Below are 23,943 nucleotides of genomic sequence, written 5' to 3'. Positions count from 1 at the left end.
TCTTAACATACCTGAACCCAGGGTTTGTTCCACTGCTCAGACTAATCTGCAGTCCAGTGTTACAGGGAAGAGACAATAACAACACTAAATCCTTAGATATTTTCTCCCGTCTTTTCATGAATGCAGACTTGCATGCTTATCTTTAACATGCAGGTTTGCGCAGTTCTACTTGAGGGCTCCTTTTCACTAGTCATAAACAAAGGACCAAGAGTCATTTAACACTTCTTTAGGAATTACCATCTCAGCTTTTGGGGGACTATTACATGTGAGGATTTGCAAGTAACAACTGTGAAAATGCAGCTGAAACATGTTGTTATAAATGAAACCAGCCCTGAGAACAGCCTTGACAAACACCCGACTCCATTAGTATGGAGCTCATGGGTCTCTGGGACTGGGATTGGGTTTTATATTCTATGGCCTCACACTGCTGCTTTCAGCAAACAGTCCACCATTATTCGGTCTGACAAGAGAGCAAACACTGTGCATTCAAGGGTCAAGAAAAAGCACCCCCCCTCTCTTTGTCAAGTCCCTTCATCCTGCATCCTTATGCTGCTTTGTTTTCTTGCACATTTTCACGCTTCCCTTGTTATTTTGCTGTCTCTCTTCTTCTGAATTCAGTCACCAGCAGCAGTGGAGAGTTGATGTACATTTAACACAGGCTGTCGTAACAATGTAAGCTTTTCAGCCCCTGGGACGGAGACAGATCTTTGTCTCTGTGAGCTCATCTCTTAAGTCAGGAAGTGTCTGACAGGACATGAAATTTTTTTGTTTGTTTTCCAAGATAAGCTGAAGGGAAGTGCAGTGTGTTATTCTCTTGCAGCTGAGTTGTTGAATATATTTTGAAGGTTTCTCCTTATTCATACTTCATAGAGGACTGCTTCAGTAACTGTGGCCTACAGGCTTCCAGGGTATTCATACTGTACATAACTGACTGGTAATGAGTGAGAAACTCTTGATTTTAAATCCACAATGACCTTTAAACACGAATGCCCAAGAAAGCCCTGCAGCTGCTAATTCAGCCTTTTGTTGTTGTTTCTCCTGTTACTGAGAGTTCAGGCTTTTGCTCTCTAAACCGTGTGGCTGACTGTTAATTAACACACTCGAGGCTGCATCCTCTTTGACAGACAGGAATGCCATACAAGGGCAATCAACGAATACTTTGTCTGACCTCACCTACACAATCGAAACATGCAAAGCCCACAGCAACCACTTTTATACCTCTTTTGGATGGGTTCCAAAAATCAAGGTTGGTTAATTGATTTATTTACTTGCCCATACAGAGAAACCATATACTGTACAATACTCATCATCCTTTTGAGCAAGGTCAGACAAAACATCTATTGCAGTCTGAATGCCAGTGGAATTATTCTGTAAATTATTCAGATATCTGCCTTATACATTTGAAGATTCACTGTTAAGTCTCTCCAATTAAATTGCATAAACTGTGATCTTATTGGTAATTGTAGCTTAGCATAAACTAAGTACATTCTTTAAAATAACTCAACTCTGAACAGTCTGTTTTCCAACACTATAGGCATGATCAGGGATGAGTGCTGACCTTGGGTGCTTGGCAGGAGAACCTCTGCCTCTAGTTGGAAATCCACAACCTGCAAGAGTTGATCCTCCGCACTGTTGTGCATCCACAGTTGGCTGCATGCTAATCCTTAAGGTTGTTTGAAAAGAGTCTGTTTCAACTAATGTTTCCAGTTGTGGCTAATAGGAGTCTACTTAAAAACCCAGTTTGCATGTAGACCTATGTGATGATAGCAATTTCCTGACTTCAGTGAAATATTAACCCTAGTAAATTCCAAAAACCCACTATGTGTGGTTTTATATGTTATCTGGCATTTTTTCACGTGGGTTCATATTTTGTAACAACTCTGTGTGTGTTTTCTGTAGCAGATGACAAATGACATAATTTGTGGCAGTGTGTGAGGACACTGGGGTGTGAAGCAGACTCCCAGGACAGGAGTGACCTTTCACAACAATCACATTGTACAGTATTTCCTCTGCCACATTTCTGTCCTAGGCCACAAATAAAGGAGCACCCTCTGAATTAAGACCTCTGGGAATTCCTCACTGCTCTTCCACTCAAGCAAGGGGCCCCTATTTTGTGGCTCTGGAAGAAAATCATAGAGTGGTTTCTGCAACAACCTTGTGATTCAGTTTGTAATCAAAAACTGTGTTTGTGGACAGGATAACGGTTTCTTGCTTTGCTAAAAAAAAAACATTTTTTATCAGTCATTCTTTGGAAGACTACATTTGTAAGAAGGCTAAATGCTGTTGCATGAATGGATTTCTTTGCCTGTTCATTGGTAGCGCAGCCTTTTCAAAAATATGAGCTTTTCAGCTTCTGCGTTATTCTAACCATCTATGGCAGGAAATAACCACCATAACCATCACAGTTGTGTGTTGACTCTGAACAGTTATAGTAATAGTTTCAAGTTTGCTTGCTTAGTGGTGTTTAGTGGTGCACCCTATAGCCTAAACAGGTTTAGTAGATTTATTCATGATCTGGCCACTGAAAATTTTGGACAAAAGTACTTCCAGCCAGTACAAATATGGAAAGAGCACTGCGAGTTAAATCACCTCTATAGTTGCGGTTCAGATGTTAAGAACAGGGTTAAGAACTCTCAAAGAACTTTACCTGCTGAGAGCAAAGCCTCTCTTGCTTTAAGCCTTGCATGGCTCTCTGACCCAGGACTTTTGTCCAAAAGCGCCTTTGGCCTTTTCTTTCAGGCCCCTCAAATATGGCCTCAGAGTGACCACTGTGTCAAAGTGGCCACAGAGGCGAAAGCAGCCAGAATGGATCCCGCGGAGTAGCCAAATTTACAGCACAGTATAGTTCCCTGAAAGGTTGTGCCGATAGAAAAGGGTTTAGGGCCTGTGAAATCTTAACAGTCCTAAATCTTCCAAGCCATGGCCAACTCCCCACTCGTTACTGCTGATACAAGGCTTAGGGTGATTAGACCATATCGCTCTCTCTCGCTCTCTGCTCTGCTATGTGCTTTCTTTCCTTCAACAGGATTATCATATCCCTTTTCCCTTAATTGGAGAGGTGAAAAGTATGCTGGTATGCTCTGGTACACGATGAAAGTTAAAGACAACTCATTCATAGAGTTAATACAAGTTGTGATGATACGTTATATATGGAGTATTTTTATTATTCATCACAGAAATGAGTCTTTGTCATTTCCTTAGACCAGAATTAAATATTGATTTTCTTTAACTTAAGTCAAGTTGCATTAATAATGTTGAATTTTGGGTTTCTCAAATGCAATTCTGCTCCAAAAGCACAAATTAAAACGAAGAAAAAAGTGAAGACTAATAGGCCCCATTAGATGCTGTAACATACACTTAATTATAGAGGCTTTTTTTTAAAGTGTAAATTTAGTCTTTCGGTTGCCATAAGAGGAATTTTTTTCCTATCCTGAGCAGCAACAGTGGAAATTTCAGTAACATCCAGTAGTTTTGTAATAGCTCAAAATTTAGTGAAGGGGGGATTTTGACCCAGATAAAAGGTTGGGGGATTACTCCAAATCCAATCTAAATCTAATAAAAACATTTTCTAATAATCCAAAACTTGATCAGTCATTGGTGCAATATATTGCTCAATAGACTGACTACACCTTATCGCAGCCCTTTGATCTTATACTGCTCAGAGCTAAAATCCAGACAGAGTTGTGTAATAAAGAATCAGGGAATTGCATCATTATTATGATTGATTTGGCATAAACAATGTGCTTAAATCTGCTTCATGAATCTTTGTGGCTCCCAATGCAGGTGCAAAAACTCCCTATCCAGCATTTTGTTATAGACTTCACTTTATTAAATATTTTTATGGATGTAAACAAATGATGTATGGGGAAAATTGCTCTCTTATGCAAGAGTTAATGAGCAGCTCCATTCTGTAGAGGGGTTTCTATTTAAAAATGGTTTTCCTGTAAAATACTTTGTTTAGTTTGTGTTATCACATGTCATGTTTTTGGATTGCTATTATGCAGCTGTGATGATGTATGCGTATAACAGAAAGATGTCAGACTTCACTAGTGTTCATACTAATTGCCTGTACTATGAAATGAATACGTGGCAGACTGTGGTCTTCCACTGGGACATGTTCTGTCTGTTCACACAGATCTCACTCAACTAAAATCTCTAGAATGTGAGCCGTTAACTGGTCCTGCACACAATTGTTCATCTATCTATAGAGTGTTCCGTGACACTTTAATACAATAGATTACAGTTTGGAAGCTGTTGGCACACAAAGTCCATTTGCAGTATATGATCATTAATATTTTTAGATGTATTGTGCCCATTGAACAGGATTCACAGGCTTGTCCCAATTTATCCCGTCTAATCAGTGTGGTGCTGGCTCTGTGCAAAGGACCGCCTGTCTGTCTGCCTCGCTTAGTGAACAAACGAGGGTCCATGGGGCATCGTGGCCCCACGATGCTTGACGGTGACCAAATAAGGGCTGTCTGCAACATGTATGCAGGGAGGAGACGGGGGCACTAAGTTGGCACAGTCCAGCCTCGCGCATTTTTTGGCCTCTCTCAAAAGGTTTCTGTCCCTCATCACACATCCAGTATGTGAAAGGACAGAACTTGTGTTTGTGCAGCAACATGAACTTACAAGGGTTTTTATGAAAAGGTTCATGTACAGGTCTGGTTATAGTTAAGTGGTTGAAACTGCAGAGGCTGACATTTTGTTGACACTGTTATTTAGAGGGGCTTACCATGAGCAGTCAAAAGCCTCTTAGGTACCAACAAGAGTGCAGACAGGCAGCCAATTAATTCAGTGAATGCAGATGGCTAGCATAGGGTATAAATATTATGTAGAAACACAGAATATACATATTTTAAATATATAGTATATAAATATGACATCCATATGCCTGATACCACCAGCTTACATTACATGATGCTTTCACCGAACTTCTGTGTTGTCTGTTCTGGCACTGAACTGTGTAGAAGTGCAAAGACCCGCACATAAGAGATACCAATATAGTTCACTAAATTCTGTCTCAGTGCTGTGAATGCTGGTTAAAGATTAACTCTGGTGTTTTCCTTGGGGCCTCTTTGAAGTGGACTTACTCCGACCCCTGCTTATCTTAATTAGAAAGAAATCTGGAGGAGTGAAGTGGTCCTCTGGAAACGAGCACCTCCACTCCCCAGTTCCCTGCACGCCACACTGCAGCTTTACCAGGACTTTAAGACCTCCTAAACTCAATATTTGCTCAAGTCATGGAGGAATTGTATGTCATGTTGGTAGAATAAACTGTGAACATAAATTACTTTTTCTGAGGTTTGAAAGTGCAGCTTTGGGATGTATCTTTGTCAGACTGTGCTGGATATGAAAAATGAATAATTGATGGAGTTACTCCATGTGTTTGTTAATACTGTCGAAAGAAACAGTGTTAAACATGATTCATCTCGGAAAGACAAGCAGCCCCTTTGAGGCTTAGCTTGATGTGTAGACTGTTGCCTCAATGTCATGTAAATAATTTTGTTAAACATGTCGGCATTTAACAGTGTCACTGAAATGTATGAGGTAGTTTTGCTAACTTCTACCCATGAACAATCCTGGCATGTCTCTACCCGAGCATTTCATTACAAAGAGATGATGCATCTAATCTGTTTGGTTCATTTTCTAGAATTATGCTTGACATCAAGACTCTCAGTTCTACAATAACTATTATACAAAGCCTGCGCCAACGTGTGAAGTCAGATAAATTGTCAAGACCTTCTCTGTTTCCTTCATGTCAGAGGAGGACGGGTTCCTTCACGACTCAGAGATCACACATGCAGTGTTTACCGGTGGCGTGCGTGCCATGCTGCTGGCTCTAATCCAGATAGAGGAGGGAGGTCCTGTCATACACAGGTCGCCTGTCTGCAGAGGACTGATGTGGAACACACAGGAAGCTAAATCCTACCCTGTGGTAGACCTCAAGAATGTATGGCTTATTACATATATCACCTGGGACCTTTCCATGAAAATTATACAATACAATAATGAGTCAACATTTAGTACATGTGCAATATTTGCTGCTTTAAACACACTGTATTGTGCCAAAAGTTGTTTTTCTTTTTACTATGCCCTGGAAAATGCCCTGTTTTCGCTGTGTACATCAAATTAGGATTTAGATAATTTTTCTTATTGCTAGTTTCCCAACCAACCATAACAGTCATGTTTGTTTTTTATTTTATTATATGAAACTTATAGTGTCACATTAAAGGGATAGTTCACCCAAAATTTCACTCATTATCTACTCACCCTCATGTCGACTAAGGGCTGGGAGAGTCCTCCGCGCCTTCTCGGAGTTACGGAGGGGTCCGTGCAGCAGTATTTGTCCATAATGGTTGTGAATGGTGCTCACTTTTCTTCGTCCAAAAAGACACCAAAAAACATCCAAATACCTCCATACTGCTCGTCTGTAATGTCTCTCTTGTATTGAAGCCCCAACATGAGAAATAGTTGGACAAATACTGCTGCGCGGACCCCCCCCCCCCCGTAACTCCGAAAAGGCATGGAGGACTCTGAAATTTCTCCCAGGCCTTAGTCGACATGAGGGCGAGTAGATAATGAGTGCAATTTGAATTTTGGGTGAACTATCACTTTAACCTACCAAACAAGTATTCCTGCTGTACTTGTAATTTGTTCAGTGCGTTTGCCTCTTTTGTCATGCTGTAAGTGATGCAGTTTGACATACTGTAGCGTTGCAAAATACTTCACACATGAAGCATTAAACATTACCCTCAGTAGTAGCAGCTTATAGGAATGATTAGAAGGACTGGGTTGTGCAAAGTGACATGATGATGGGCTTACAAAAAAACATTCAAGTGTTGTCACATGTTCAGATGGACCATGATCAATATTAAGCTTTACAAATGATTACTAATTCATCTTGTGCCACTTTTGCAGAGATATTGTGACCAATTTATGTAATAACATAAGTTGTGAGGGGAATGGTTCTTTGAGTTATAGTAAATATAATATGGTCAGGGACTCATTAACACAACACAAATGTATTGAAATGGTCCATCTGAATACAAATAACAATGCCTATTTTCACAAAAAAAAAAAAAACACAAAAAGAAATTCTCTATCCATGATATTTTCATGAAATGTATATGTGTAAATGATTCAAACATTTTGTAAATTTTGCAAGAGAATGCAAATGGAACAGATTCTTGTCTCATTTCTGCTCAAACTTCACACTTTCTGCAGATCTTTGTTCTAATCACATCTCGGTGTTGACATTGCTAGGCTACTGTAAGTCTGTGTTAAGTTTTTTTTTCTGAACTGGATCTGAAAGTTCAAACATTTGTCATCTGTATTCTTCTTCTTTCCAGCACTTTTAATTAATCCCATCAGTGTGGGTTACTACAACTGCAAAGATATATTAGAGAAATGTATCTCTCCTCAACATCTTACTACATTCTCAGTCTTTACAACTTCAAGTCCCCCATCTGGTAGAAAACATCAAATAGTTGTTACATGTTCATTAACAATAAACACATTTTATTCAACTGAATCATTCCAATGAGTTGAACACAAGGGGGGGGGAAAAATCACTTCCATTGTCCTTGTACGTCACACTGACTTTGCCCTTCTATCCCAGTTGTGGCACAACAATGTCAAAAAGCCTGACTTAACGGTAATTAGGACTCAATTTTAATCTGTGAGAGGAAATACAGTATATTTGCACTATTAGAATAAAAAAAATGCTAAGAACAGGTGCACTGCACATGTGCATACCCAGAAATAAAACTAAATACATGCACCCTCACACATAATAAAACACCCAGGCTGAATGTGTGTAAGTCTCACTATGCCCTTTGAGGAAGGAAATAGGCTCAGTGGAGTGGTCGGCTGGACGTGACAGATTTACTGACCGTAACAACTGGGGTGGGGTGGAGTAAAGACTCTCACTTGTGCCTAACACAAACAACAGCAGCACTCTGAAACCTCAGAGCAATCCCCCTGTACCCTCCCGGCAATTTCACCATTATTCCACCACTTTCACAACTGCCAGATGTTTAGTGGTTCAGTCATCTGGATCTCACCATCCTTATCCAGTAGCAGCAGGCAGCACATCTCTCTGTGAGGTCTGTTGGATTCATGCTGAGTTTTAGGGACCAGTGAATTATTATTTAGACTGCTACTGTATGGTCAATTCTCAAGAAATTACAGTACAACATGAAAGTGTGATGTGGTTTCTGTTTGAGTTAGTGTGTGTACAACTTTGCAGTGTTTTGTATGCATCTGTTTGTTTGATGCCTGTGTCTGTGGCTCTGCTTTGAGTCTTTATGGTCAAACGTTGGCAGCAATGCCCTCCAGGATTGGAGCCTTGGCCTTTCAGTCTAACTTCAAGAAGCAAGGATAAAATAACCCAGCTCAGACAGGAAACAGACACCTTTTATCTTAACTAGAAATGAAGCAATTAGACAGCACAAATGCCATTCCTTTTGCATACGGGCTGTGAAGCCTCATACCTCCCACTGAGTGAAGTCAAGCCCTAAAGGTATCCAAGAAATCATTCTAATAAGGGAATGGAAAATTCCTGTTATACCATACAAACAAGAAGATGAATAAAGAAACTATGGTTAAATCCTACTTGGGCTATGAAACCTTTCTTCTGTGTTTTATTTTACTGTTTGATGAGTTCTAAGGAGATATATGAAGTGTCTTAAACTTTCTTCATTGTTTTTGTCTGCAGGAGGCAACAGACTGAAAAACCAGCAGTTCCGTCTGAACTGGGCTTGGATCTCTTTAGAGAAGGAACACTACGTGGTGGATGAAGAGGTCAAGTTCCTGGAGGTGGTGCTGAAGCGTCGCGGTTACCTGGGGGAAACTTCATTCGTTAGTAAGCAGACGCCTTTTCTGATTTCTGCAAGTCACTTAACAAGATTTATTCCACCCTAAGTGATCATGATTATCATTAAAAGATACTAAAGCACTGAAAGCAAGCACCACTTTAATTTACTCATGAATTAAATATAGAGTTAGCAAATAAATGGTGTTATAACAGATACCAACAAAAATAGAAAGAATAAATAAAGTTAAAGTTAATTAAAGTTACATAGTACAAGATCACAAGTAGATCATTTCTGTGCTATAGTAAAATTCTTTATCTACCTTTTATGCTTCATGAAAACTTTCCCACTGCCAGAGGCCAAAACATACACTTCACTGCCCTCAGATACCACTGCATGCACCTCACACTTTGATATATTTAAAGGCAATTCTAAGGCTGGCCCAGACACCCTTCAGAGTGACAAAGGTCATGACCTGTGACCCCTCTCTTCTCGCCAGTATTTACATTCCAATCACACAATGGCACCGGACAATCCCTCAGGGACTGCATGTGCACATGAGAAAGGTCACCCAGAGTCGGTGGTCATGGAATGACGCCACTCCAAATGCTAGTCAAGGCAATTTACTGACTGGAACTAAATGAACAATACCTGTTAACACAGTTTAGAAAAGGAAAAAATAGCTGCCATCAGCATTTATGAGTGGAAGGAATTCTTACCACTGGCACAAATAGCCATTTTTAGTGCTGCCAGTTATTCTGTCTCCGTAGATGAGGATTGGTTAAAACGAACTAATGGTAAAGGTCAAATCCCATAGAATAATTTACTTCACAGTGTTCCATATCTTGGTAAGCCCCAGGGTCTTGGACTAATGAAACATCTCTATGGTGATATGTAAATTTTGCTGACCTTTATAGTGTCTCACACTGCATAATACGTATCTACCCAGTGAAATGAAAAATATCTATATATATAAATAGGCAGACCATCAGAAAGGCCTACTGTGCTGCAGGCAGACAGAACTGATGATGATTCACAGCAAGGGGTAAATAACTTTAAAAACAAGACCTTATATGTTGTCGGTTCACAGTGATCTCTTTTCAAATATTAAACAACAAAACGTGTACATAGTAATTGTCCCTTCTTTTGATTCTCTGGTGCATCACTACTATTTTATTAATGGCTGCATTATGAATTAAAGAAGCGCTACTTTGAACTTGCACTCTATGTTCAACATCATGAGAAAATGTGCCTTGCATTCTATAATGTTCAAAATGACTGTTGCATGCTTTCAAGTCCAAACCACAGCCTTTCACAGAGCAATTTTCTTATGATTGAGGCAGCATGAAGGGGAATGATAGTGAATGAGGTAGCTCTCCATGCTGGTGATGGAAAGCACACAAAGCAAGGTGCCATTTAGAGTCTTTTTCAAGTCACGACCATTTTGTTTTGACAGTGCCCTCAAAGTACCATGGCAATAAAGTTTCTCTTTCTAAATGCATTTTCAATTCAGTAAGTGAGTACATGTTTACATCCTCCGGCAATAACTCTTTGATCATGGCCCACTGTGTTCTGTTTTTGTCAAATATCCTTGGAAATATTCCTTCTTCTATTTCCAACCAAGAAAAACATTTACAATCATGACTAAAGGACTGAGATGAGGCTGTTTTGCGAGAGTTATTAGGCTCATGTGTATTTGTAATCTGCCTGTCTAATGTGTTTCTGCCATGTTTAGAGTCTAAAATGTATAAAGTGACACAGCTATATACTGTAGGGGCTTCAGTAAATAATTGTGGGTTTAGTTAGAAAGTAATACAATAGGGGCATCGAGTGGAACAGTAGGTTGAGCAGGCGCCCCATATATAGAGGCTACAGTCCTCACTGCAGTCAGCCCCGGTTCGAATCCTGCATCGGGCGGCCCTTTGCTTTGTGTCATTCCCCCTCTCTCTGCCTCCTCATTTCCTGTCGCTCTCAGCTAAACTATCCAATAAAGCCATAAAAGGCCCAAAAGTATACTTAAAAAAACAAAGTAATCCAATAAAGACTTAACAACATTATGTTCTTCAAAAACATCTCTCCAACATCCCCCTAGCAGGTACAACCAACTAACAAACAATATGTTGTCTACTAACTAACAACCAATATGTTGTCTTAGCTAAAGTGAATGGTATCCTTCATGGTAAGGAAACAAGGACATTCATTATTACTGTAGGTTTTCACAGCGATCGCTTGGAGTTCCCCTCTTCCTCTGCTGCGGCGAGGATGGAAGTGCAAAAGAAGCAAAATGTTTTGATTAACCAGCATAAAGAGGCCTCCAGAGCAGCCTGACAATTCAAGCCACCCATCTGCCTCAGTGCTGCGATGAGATAGCGACTGATCCCAGGCCAGCACCCTCTTATGAAGATTGGCGATATCTCCTCTCGCCTAGCCCCACCTGAGTGAACACTGATCTGAAGAGCCCACTGGTGGACTGTTGCTTCATTGGTCAATGTGCACAGTGCAGGTGGCACCGGTTTGGAGGCTGCACCTGCCTCACAAGCTTTTAGAGTTACTGCTGTGATCAGGGCCATCCAATCCAAGCCTTGTGCAGGAGAGAGTAAGAAGAAAATCATACTCTCTCCTCTTCTAGCCACTCTTTGAAGACTCCTGATTTTTCAAGCTCTATTGAGCTTGACCACTTTATCTCAGCACATATGTGCAGGGGCCTTTTCCTTCTGTCTGAACTTGCATATCAAAGCCCACTTTTCATTCTCATCAAAGAATAGAATGGTAATTTTCTTTAAAACCCAAACTCATGCATTTCTCAATCTGAGGTCTATTGAAGATCTTAAGGGTAGTTTGATGTGATATTTCAGTTTTTCTCTTCTACTTTCTCTTTCAGTTGTGAACAAACAGCAATTTTTTTTTCTTTCTAGTTTCTGCTACTCCAGTGCTTCTTTCATCCCGTAATTTCTTGTTTTCTACATTTGTGGCAGCCTGCAGGATTGCCTTGGGGTGTGTAGCCATGTTCTTTCTGTTTACAGCCAGACCCCTGCTGCGTGTTGTGTGACCAGTTAGCAAAAACAATGGAGAGGCTGTGTGACATTTCACCAGCTCCAGTGGTCCTTCACAACAGGAATCCTGCCAGGGTCACAGCTATAGTGACTGTAAGCCCCATCAAACAGCTCACATGCTGAAGGTCAGACATTGCAAGCCACCCTCCAGCCACTTCTGCTGAGACAGGCCTGACATGAGGGATAATTGGCTTTATTCTCACCATGGCCATTTTTAAACACTGGAGGTGGGAAACCAGATTCCGAGATGTGTAGATATTGCCAGACAAGACCAACTAGGGCGTAACAGTTTCCTGATTTACAGGAGATTAAAAAAAACTGTGGTTTAATTGTTTATTGACGGGCATTCATAGTTACAGAGCTGAACATATCTAAGAAATCAGAGAAACAAGTTTGCAAAAGTAATACATCCACCTGATATGCCTCATGTATTTGGTTTAGCAGATGTTTAAATGACTGTGATTAGAAGCAGTTCTTTCCCATGTCTTTCTAAAGGTATCGGAACAAAGGACGGCACTGCAGAAAAGGACAAAGACTTCCGGGGCAAATCTCAAAAACAGGTGCAGTTCAACCCTGGCCAGACCACAGCCACCTGGAAGGTCCGAATCCTGTCAGATAATGAATATGAAGTGTCAGAGAACTTCCAGATTGTTCTGTCTGAGCCGGTGATGGCAGCCCTTGAATTCCCAGAGGTTGCAACAGTGGAGATCCTGGATCCTGATGACGGTCAGTAAGGATTTCACTTTAAGGGATTTATTATTCATTCAAATGTTTGCATGTCGTTACACTGCTAAAATGTGATAATGCAAGGTTTAAGTGAGATAATACAGTAGTTTGATGATCTGATACAGCTACAATAGTCGTATAATTCCCTTTTGAAAAACTATAAACTAAAGCAGATACTGGCACTGTGCCTTGCTAAAAGTGCAACACACTCACGTCTTAGAAGTGCAGCTACAGTACAATAGCGTTTAACAGCAGAACATTTTTTAGCTATGTGAAATATCATTTCAGTGTTTGATGTCATAACCAACCCATCATTTCACACAGATGTTCAACAATAATGCAGAAAAAAATCCATTGTTAAAAAGACAAAGATGTCAATTTCACATTGAAAGGAGCGCTGCCTCAATGAGCTGCACACCTACAGTATGATAAACTAGCTGGATCCTTTGATTGCCAACATGTGCATAGTCTATGCTGTTTTTCTCTGTGAGTTACAGCATGAAAATAAACTCAGCGAGAAGGCAATTTTTAGGGAAAATAAACTAAACTGAAATGGCAGATAGTGTTTGAGAATCTAAAGATATTTTCCCCCTCTCAAAGCAAAGATCTGAGTTTAGGTCCAGGATTGCGTCTGCCTTCATCTCAGCTTAATTCATTTTAAAGGATCGATTGATGATGATTCTGTCCATCTGCCTGAGGGCATCAGAGAACAGTGTTTTAAATGCAACATTAATTCTCATGAAGACTGAAATCTGAAGAGAACTAACAACATCTTGAAGCCAACTTAATTATCAGCATTACTAAATTATATGCAAAGAGCAAAGAGCTTTTTATAGGCAGCATTTTCTCTCCAGGGGGAATATATAAACAAGGTCAAAGGGATATGGAGATAACCATGTGCTGACCTCCCTTGCATGTGAAATGATCATAATGTATATGGAAGCACTGCTCCAACAGATGCGCAGTGTTTCTGAAAACAGCTTGATTGTGATGGAGCTGAGATAGAGAATTACTTGATATAAATATGGATAAAGCTTCTCCTCATCCCACAGGAGAGCTGCAACAAAACCACAGAACAAAAAAAAGAGAAGACAAATGATTTGACGTGTCTCTGCTTGTGCACATAATGAACATACTTTTTATTCTAGCAATTAATGCGTCCAAGTCACAAGAGACTTCTTAAATGAAACTAACTGCGTGAGACACATATTTGAACACAATGTTTTTCTTTAACACTTCCTCACTCCTTTACTTTTTCTCTAAACAGCATTATCTTGCAGATGATATTTTCCACATCCGTCTATATAACTTACCGGGTCAATAACCAGCACCGTCTCTCTGGGTCACATGCTGTAAGACGAGTCTAGGTTGGAATATTTGCTGCAGATAAATAAACAGGAGATGATGGGTTTTGATAAGACATGATGGAAGCTCCGTCAGCATACTGTAGCTGTAATGACAGCTTTCATTTCTCCCACTGCTCAAGCTATAAACCCGTATATTAAAGGTTTATAATATAAATATACCGGTAATGTCACATAAGATTTCATATATTCAACTCACGTTCAGGTTATCGCATTCAATTTGCCAGACAGCCGATCATACATAAGCAGTTTCCTTGTACTATAAGTCAGATAACACAAGAACTAAGTAGTCAGGTCAAATAATATTAACATGCTGTATCACAGTAATGATCTCATTTGTTGATGTTTGTTTTTTTCCCCACATACAGAATCAACAGTGTTCATACCCTCAGCGGTGTACAATATAGAGGAGGACATTGGTGAGCTGCTCATCCCCGTACGCAGGAGTGGAGATGTCAGTCAAGAGTTCATGGTCATCTGCTACACCCAGCAAGGTAACACAACAAATACAGTTTTCAGTGGTAAACTCTGTGTCTACCTGGGAAGAGAAATAATAATATTCCGGCGTGAATTTAACCCATGGTCCAATGCACCGAGTTAGAACCCCCCTCGAGAGATGAAGTCTGCTGCTGACCGCTAGCTTCTCTAGTTGTACTTTAGCAAGTCTATTTTCTCCACGTGCATCTCTTGAGGGGGGGTCTCGGTGTCACGGTGCGTTGGACCATGGGTTAAACTTACGCCGAAATATCCCTTTAAACCGAAAGTGACCATGCCCCTTGAAGGAAAGATGTGTTTGGTAGTGTTACCCTCCTCTCCTTCGACTGGACCTCCACAGTGCTTATCACTCATCTTGCCAGCATGTGTTGGAGAAACAGATGGTGAATGTAAAGAAAAGAAGTGGTGAAAAGACAACTGAAGCACACCTGATGGCTTTTGCACAGGATTGCACTGCTCAGTATTTGAAAGAGTTACGTTCTTTCACATCAAAAGTAGGTTCAGGGCGACAGTTAATCATTGCATCAGAGAAAAGAGAAACCGTAAGCTTGGTCGTGCCTTTCATCACGGGCTTGATGGCAGCTGTTTGATTTTCACAAGATGTAACCTTTAAAAATGGAAGAGGAAGTGCAAAGAAAATGACCTGATCCACGTTGGATTAAATGTTTCTGTAAATGGTAAAATGCACTGGAGAGTGAAGGTTACTTGTGCCTTTTAAAGCAGGCCTGCTTGTAATTGGAGAAAGACCTTAGGTTGTTCTTCTGATGTGTTTGACATTAAACAAAAGTAAATGAGTGGGTTAAGATAATTACATTTCCAGGCCTATCATCCTAATGTAGGATTTCAGTGATGTATACAAATAATTTTCATGAGAAAGATAAAGGAAATAATATTTATATATTGGTTTAATGTGAAGAAAAGTGTACAGTACTGTGGCAGACTTTGGATCATTAACTTTACTTTCTGTAATTCTGTTTTCTGTGCGTTTTCTGTGTGTTTTCTCTCAGTCTCGGCCACCGGCACCATCCCCACCACAGTGCTGTCCTACTCTGATTACATCTCCAGGCCCGAGGACCATCACAGCGTCCTGCGTTTTGACAAAGGAGAGGTGGAGAAATCCTGCCGGGTTGTGATCATTGATGACTCCCTTTATGAAGACGAGGAAAGCTTCAATGTCACCGTCAGTATGCCCATGGGGGGCCGACTGGGCTCAGAATTCCCCACAGCCAGAATCACAATCATTCCTGATACAGATGACGGTAAGATGACATTTCACCGAGCTTAAATGTGAAATAGAATGCAATACAAGCAGTGTGAAATAGTCTGTGCAAGTAGAAGAATTTAAAGGGCTTTCATTATTAAATCACTTTGTGGCATTTCAAGGTTTTGTCCCCTTTTCCTTTCACTTTTAAAGATTTTTCACTTCTGATGAAAGCCTCAAGAAAAGGCTGCAGGAATTTATTTTTTGATTTAGTTTGAGGTGTTACAGTATTTGTGCAATATTCTTTTTTTCATATACGGATAGGCACTTGAACAGCACCTGGAAATTAGTTTTGAAAAAGTTCTGTGTAGACAATATTTTTAGCTGCATAACTTCATGCAGAGAGACACTGAAGCAGGTGGGCAGACAGACAGCAAACATGTTGCTGTGGATGTGAAATTTGGGTTTAATTTTTTTCCGAGTGTGTTTGTGCCTGTCTGGCGATGTCTCCGGGAGAAAGCGTTTGAGTGTGCGAGCCTCCTGCCTTCCTGGAGGCGAAGCCTTTATCTCATATCTGCAGGCTCAGACTGGAGGGCTGATAGTATTCCATATCTCCCTGACGCCTCTTTGTTCCCCAACACCTGACGGCCATTCCTCAGTTCCCTATCACTCTGACTATCTCCGGAAGCACTGCTGTGAAGTCAAGACTCTGTGATCGCAAGACAGGCAACACTGGACCTGAAAAAACCTGATGTGATTGTGGAAGCGTCTTCCTTTCCTTGAATCCCAAAACATTTGAAGCAAGATAGCGCTTCGTTATCTGTTTGCTTAGTTTATATTATCAGAAAATCATGATCATTCTTTTTTGTCTTTGCCCGCATTTGAAGTAAGCAGGTATGGTGGTTTATCTGGATGTTATCCAAATGCTCAAATAGACCCCCCCCCCCCCCCCCCCCCCTCACTTCCAACCACCCACCCACCTTTCATAGATGCTGCAGAAACAATCATTAATTTGACTTTCATTTGAATTCTAAAAATGTCGTGATTTGACTCTAGTGCTAAGCCAGTTAGCTACCGACAGTCTAACCTGAGAGTTGTTGTGTTGTTTTGGGCATAATGCCGTATGTAGCTTTTCCATCGGCACGACAACTTCTAGCAATTTTTCAGAACATGGACGAAATTGGTCTTGTGAAGCATCTGCCCACAAATGTGTGGTAAAGAGGTCAGCAGCAGTTTTCAAACTGTATAACAAGTTATTTTCCCCTTCTATTCCCGTGGGACTCAAGGCAGACACACTTCAAGTGGATTTGTTTGACCTCCTCGAGGAAGGACGAGGTTACGTGGCTGGAATGTTTTCATACTGTAGCAGCGTCCGGTGTAACCTGAGAGTGAGCACGGGGCCTTTTCACCTCCACCACTCCTGGGTATTTACTCCAAACTGCCCAGACAGCTGCTGAGACACACAAGTTTTTAATAGGATGTCCAACAGTCACTCCATATGGCCTTACAGCCTGTTTCACAAAGAAACCGTTTTACCACTGCAGCTATTACATCTCCAACCAGTGTCACAGTCTTTATGGATGGCCCTGAGACTAGAGTGGAAGTCATGCATGTCTCTAACTGCCACAGAGGTCATTGATTGGAGATGATTGATTTTTCTCTTTGAAAGACTGTCTGACTCACTCACATACGGTTGCTTGTCCTTTACGTTTAGAGTGAGGGTTGAGATTGTTTGACAATCAAGGAGATTGATAAATAAAGCTCAGACATCTTAGCAAGCACTACATAGGATAAGATAAGCCAAGTTGAAGTTTGCTTTGGAAGTGGTCTCAGAGGGACAAAGGCAAAGAGGTTAGTCATTTGAGTAACTACTCCATTAGCGGGCTACAGTTTTCTGCAACTGATAAATAGCATGCTCATGTTCATTCATTATTGCATTTTCATAGAGTTGAGGAAGGCAAACTCTATTTTATCACTGCCCTGGCTTTATAGCCAGTGTGCTGTTTTATCTCAAGTGTTATAAACAATGACTTGACTGAGCAATCCAATTTTTGTAGCTTGAAAACTCAATTCATTATAAGATGCACTAAGAAATGTTTTTACCCAATAGATTTAAGACCTCCTGGCAGGGCCTTGCCTACAGTACATTACAGGTCCTTAGTGTATTATCACACAGGAACAGAAGCAGAGACTCAGTGCATCATAGAATTAACTCAACTCAGAACCAGTGGTAACAGTCTGCGCTCAGGTTTGTTCCTGCCTTATCCGTGACAATCAAAGTCTTTGTCAGTTGTCAGAAAGCGGCAAATCCACAAGGGTGCCCCTATAGAGGATGATTATAAGGGCCAGAATAGAGCTGCCTTTTGTGAAAACATCCTTTCATTGTGTTTTATTTATTTATTACATTTATTTATTAAGATGTTTCCATGAGCATCATGGGGAGAAACTATGCCTGGAGCAGTTGTCTGACAAGCTGATTCCTTATTATAAAGACATGAGTATCTGACATCAGATTGAATTCCTGTGCTCAGATATACACACATGCACACAACACATAAACTGAAGAAAACTGGCACCGCAAAACCTCCAAAGTATAATTTGAATTAGGTGTTGGGGGTGTTTAGGTTGCCGACATTCACTGAATAAATGGAATGTGAAGAATAGGGAGAAATATCCCCCTGAAGGAGGTGATAATGAAATGGCTGGGGCACTGATGGTGAAATAAATGGTAAATAGCCAAAGAGGAAAGCAGAGAAAACCCAATCTCTTGTCTGGAAGAGTAGAAAGGCAGCATTATATCCATTCCCACCTTCAGTACATCTAACCTTACCATGTATTAAATTTAAGTAAGTAACCCACATTCCTTTCCTAACTCCACTTTAGTATATATGGAAGGGAGGCAAATTGGGGCATCACATCCATCTTTGTCAGCCCTTGTAGGAAAAGCTGACCAGTGGGTCCTGTACATGAGAGGAAGGAGTGTGTTCCTGGCTAAGCACCTGTTAGTACCTGGTTCGTAGAAACACACACTACTGATATCAGCAAAAAAGTACGTATCAGCAGGATATCCTCTCTTTCGAAGACCGCAAACCAAGGTTGCACAGTATGATGAAATTAGAAGCCACAGGGTGCAGATGTATGCACTCCCTGCTCCGTGCAAACACACACAGTCCTGGCCACCTACGAAGCATGTGGAGGAACCCGCACAAGTGCAGTCAGAGGTGGAGCTCGTATCGTCTGCCAACAGTCTGATGCTAATCTGGTAATTTATGTGTGTTCCTCATATTCCAAAAATGAGTTGAAATTTACTGCTACTAGTGACCAGTAGCACACCTTCACTCACAGATGGAGAGTAATTAAAATCAGCTTTGTTTGGAGTAAAAATTGCCAGACTTTTGATATTTATTATCTGTGGAGGAAATCTGGCAACCGGCAGCTGACAGAAAGTATAACCAAAACTTCAGAAAATCCAACCTGGTTTGTGTTCTAGACTTTTCCAGTTTTACACATTCAATTCCACACAATTTTCTCTTAAAGAAAAAAAAAAGATTTAGTAGACCAGTTTGGTACTTTTACTGAAATGTGTTTGCGATTCATTCTGACTCAAATTTGGACAATGGGAAAAGCACAAATGGCACTTATTCTACTCCATTCCTGCAATTCAAGTGCTCTGAGCACCTTAGACATCAGCCCAGGGCACATAATGAGCTTAATGATACTTACTGCCCTAAGAAAACAACTGTAAAAGGTACATCTCACTGCAAAACTGCATCTTGTCTGATTTTATCTTCTTTGCCTCCTGTGTCAATGCATCAAGTTCAATCTTATGGATCCACTTCTATGGATTAAAGCAGATATCAGTGGAATGTTTTTGTTAATATAAGTCCTACTGTAAATAGTCCTATTTTCCGTCAGCAATCACTTACATGAAGTATTTCAGCCTAAACACGAGTCTCTCCGTCACTCTGCTCTGCTGTAACCCGAGGAGAAAATTTTCCTTGTGGGATACAAGTGTTATCCAATGAGGAGAGAGAACGGCATGAAGGGCTGTGTGTGCAGCCAAGGGATGCGCGTGAATGTGGTGACGTAGCACGAGGACCAATTGATGCCTGACAAGGGCGGGGGCTGCTAACTCATGGTGCGTTCAAAGAAACTCGTACTTTGTGTTTTTCCTTCCTGTGAAGTCATACCAGTTCGATCTGGTACGAGTTCACGGGTCGGAAGTTACGAGTGGCCGTTATAGGGAACTTTCACAGACAACAGGATGGTAAAAACACGAGCTACGGGTTACCTGGAACGCTACCAAGTCGTAGTTGTGACTTGAAGCTGTAACTTACGGTTTCAAAAGCCTGCCTTGAACGCAGCATTAGCCGAAACGGCCGTGAAGCTGATATCTGCTTTAAGAGGGTGATGTGTACAAAATCGTCTGTCAGCGCGTATGTGTTTTCTGAAATCTCCATTGATGAACTGATGCAAAGCTTTGTAAATCCACTATTGCCAAAGCTGTTTTGCAAACCAATAATATTGCACAATATTATAACAGAAGCTGATATATTGAAGGGATGGTTTTGAGTAGTTGGAGGATATATCTTATCACTTAACAGAATGAAACTGCTCTATTGTGAGTGAAAGTGAAGAAACCAGTTCTTAACAACAGCTGTGCTTCAAGCTTGACCAGAGCCTCCAACAAACACAATTGCCAATCTATGTGAGTGCGAGGGTGGTTAGGGATCATTGTCTGCCTCCTGCACTTTCCATCCCTGCTGGTTGTTCACGTTGTCTGCTCAGCAGGGGGAGGACCAAGGAGGGATTGTGTGAACCTTTGTGGTAACAATCTCCCAACACAACTCTGCAAACCTGGCTGTCAGACAAGGGCTGAATTAATAAGGCCCAAGAAGCCTAAACCTTATATTGATTGATTGTCTGGTTTGTTGAAGGGGGAGTAATTAAAATATTGTTTGAAAATATGCACCAATACAGGTCTATTCCATTTGCAATGCAGAAGGGTCGGTTTCAGAAATTAATTCTAGTTTTGCTATCAGAAGAGGCCCAAAAAATAAGTAAGGGTACAATTGGTCTGGTGAACTGAATCTAAATGACAGCAGAACACAACTTTGAAGGACAACCTAAACAACAACAGGAGGCACAAATAGACAAGCTCAATGAAAAATAAAAGGGAATGAGGTAATTAACAGGAAGCTGGGTGTGCATGTGTGAAAAAGGTTATAGCTGGTTGTTGTTTTATATTGCTAATAAAGCAGTATAAACACAAAGCTTAATGGGCTTCCAAGCTCTTCTTTTCTGTCTCCGTTTCATCACCACACTCTCACACACTCACACGCTCACAAGCCTGCAACTACTGCACAAATAGGAGTATGATTTCGTGGAGCTGCTGCTGGAAAGGGGCAATGAATTATGATTACCTTTTGCTGTATGAAGCTAAATCTTCTGGCAGGTTAGTGTTAAAAGACTGTAAAGTTTACAGGCTGTCCAGGGGTTTTACAGTAGCATGCATGAACAGCTGCCATCCTCAGAACACCAGCTATTTTCCCAACCGCCGACCATCTGCACATAAAGGGCCGCATCCTTACAGTGTGTGCTCTCTGGTGTCGGAGGAACTTGTTCCCTCTTGCAGAGGTAATTGCTGTTTGATATCGACTCTGCATCCGGAAAAATGTTTTGGTGGTGGGGACTGTGGGACATGAGAATGCTTGTACAGCAGGAGATGACTCGTGCGTTTACAGTCTTGTGTCAGTCGCCTGTAAATTTCACTCTGGTTCCAAAGGTATGATTATGAGCTGGTTTAAAGATGGGCGGGTCCCGTGCATGTGCAGTATATCCTGGATGGGGATGAATCAAGGGAGAATCCACAAGCCCTGTCATTATGTTTCACCCGGATTCCCACTCATTCTGATATAAACAGATGTCCAAAGCACTTAAGAAGACAGGTGCTGATTTTAATCAACATGACTTAAGATGTTCAATCCAGACCCTGCTTTAAAAATCCAAGCTTCCCGTACAGATGTGTTCAAGTTGTAGATGATTCTGTTTTGACTATGTAGCTGCGCTTGTAGGCGTTTGCTACTGGTGAGAACTTTGTCGAACACATAGTGGGCAGAAGAGCATTTGTCAGGGCTCAATTGAATCTCACCATTCGAGAAGCCACTTAGCGCTGTGGGAATGTCATGCAAAGTTCAAGTGAAATCAAGCAGTCAGTGGGAGTGCAACAGTTCCCTTAGGGATGCCTGTGTCTCTCCTTGCGCCTGCTCTTTTATTTTATGCTCATACATATGCAGCACTAAAGATATTTCCCTTGTTTGGCTTTGCTATTCAGGCATTGCACAATACATTGACCAGCATAATGACTGTAAGTAAAGGGCTCCTATTTCTGGCTCATGTTTTGGATATTTAATTTGCCAGGAGACAATGGGACTGTTTTTTTTTTTTTTTTAAATCATTATGTCGACCATTTCATTTCAAGCAACAACCAAAACATCATGAATTTTATATTTTAATCTCAAAAAACACCATTTAGTTTAGATTTGAGACTCAAAGTAAAATGTGGCAGGTGCTGTGACAGCACTAATAGATTTATTTATTTATTTTTTAAATAAATAAGGGTTCTTACATCCTAAATTGTTTTATGTATTAAGTCTAGATAGTCTTCACTTACATGCAGGTAACATTAGATGTGCTTTGTGGCATAGGAGGCTGCTGCTGTGCTGCTGGAGCCCAAGAGCCAGCGGTTTACCTTTCAGTTAATGGGGCGTAGCCCTTTGAAGCTCACTGTTTGTCTGCTGCACAAACCTTATCTGATTACTGGACTGGTACAGCAGGGCCTGAGTTCCTGGCTGCCATCCTCAGGCTAGTAGATCTGATTACCCCTCCTGTTGGGACTCAGTGCAGGCAGCCAAAACCATCTTTGTTTGGTTTCTCTGTGGAGAGAAGCCATGGCAGCTGCAAGCCTCTTGATGCAGCACTCATTGTCCTATGCTGTGCTCTCAGGACAGATTAAAGCATAAACATTTTCTGTCCTTTGCCTGCACTTGGGAGTAACATTATTATAACCACAGAGGTAGCTGCTCTGAGCACCACAGATCAGGCTTTGTCTACATTCTCCCTTTAGAACTTGTCTTATCTTGCTAATATAGAGCTGTTACCGGCGAAGCAGGCTGCATCAAAATATGCAATATCATCCAAGACTCAAATTACTTGGAAGATTAATTCTACTATATAGTGCAAAATAAGAAACACTTTTTGCTGATCAGTAATTGTGCCTGGGAGCCCTGCTGACTGACAGTTAATCTCTTCTTCCCCCTGCTCTTATATTTTAGTTTCATTAGATAACACGATCGCAACACATCTACGACAGTATGGATTTGTTTTTGTTCTGGGCATTTATCGCCAAGTTCCACAATCCCACTCTATTTTTTGCCACATACTGTGTGATGAGAAATGTTGAAGTACAGTTTTGTAGGTGCAGACTAGAGCATGGATGGTGCAGAGTTCCATTGTCATGGAAACCACAACTTTGCCCATGGCCATCGTCATTCAGTTAATTTATTCATTATTTGGTCACAGTTGCAGGTTTTTACTGCTCAGTAGTGGCTTATTCCCATTAGTCATAACAATGATGTATTTGATCTATTATGAGAAGGTGAGCATTTTGTAAGTAAAAGTTGCTTCTTTGGATTAGTTTCAGCTTTTGGCTGCTTGTGTTATTTCTGCTGTAATAGACTATGACTGACTCCCTGCAGTTAAAGACAAAAATAGTCTCTGTGTTGGAAAATCTTGCATAGTTACGGTGGCTCGCTGCACCTCACAAAGGGATAACACACAGAGGTCCAAGTCTTTAAAAAAGCCATGTGACATGCATCATGACGTGTACATCATTGAGAGGAAGCATGCTCTGAAAGGGTTAAATAGAATAACAGTGGGTGAGTTTTTGGCTGCAGTGGAATCTCAGCTCATAGAAACACTAATTGCAGTAAGGCAGGCCTGGGCTGGCACATTGAGCTCTACATCCCCCAGACCTCCTGTCAGGCCTCCTGTCTGACTCTCAGACCCATCACTATCAAAGTCAGCTGCAGCTAGGCTCATCGAAAACAAAACCAGGAAGCACATTTCTGCCTTCAGGTTGCCTTGTGTCTTTTAGTGCTTGATGCAGATGTAGAAATCCCCCCCAAAACACCATTCCAGGAAGTTAGAAAGTGTTGTTTAAAGGCTACAATTACAGTGTTTACTACCTGCTGGTGTTTCTATGGAAGCATTCCCTCATTTTCTCCTGT

The 23,943-nt window shown here is 41.0% G+C and overlaps 1 protein-coding gene across 1 annotated transcript in view; it reads left to right on the top strand.

Annotated features, from left to right (window-relative positions):
- frem2b (FRAS1 related extracellular matrix 2b) overlaps positions 1–23,943 on the top strand; it is a gene marked incomplete at both ends in the record, with an annotated part of 51,154 nt that overhangs the window by 16,111 nt on the left and 11,100 nt on the right. Inside the window, 4 exons of the mRNA XM_083984467.1 lie at positions 8,720–8,866; positions 12,365–12,595; positions 14,328–14,453; positions 15,462–15,713. Coding sequence (XP_083840593.1) covers positions 8,720–8,866; positions 12,365–12,595; positions 14,328–14,453; positions 15,462–15,713 — 756 coding nt within the window. The remainder of the gene's footprint in view (positions 1–8,719; positions 8,867–12,364; positions 12,596–14,327; positions 14,454–15,461; positions 15,714–23,943) is intronic.

The sequence above is a fragment of the Trachurus trachurus genome (genome assembly GCF_905171665.1).
Source record: "Trachurus trachurus genome assembly, chromosome: 13".
In the NCBI taxonomy this organism is placed as follows: Eukaryota; Metazoa; Chordata; class Actinopteri; order Carangiformes; family Carangidae; genus Trachurus; species Trachurus trachurus.
Note: the sequence above shows the minus strand (reverse complement) of the source record. Positions and strands in the feature narration are given on the sequence as shown.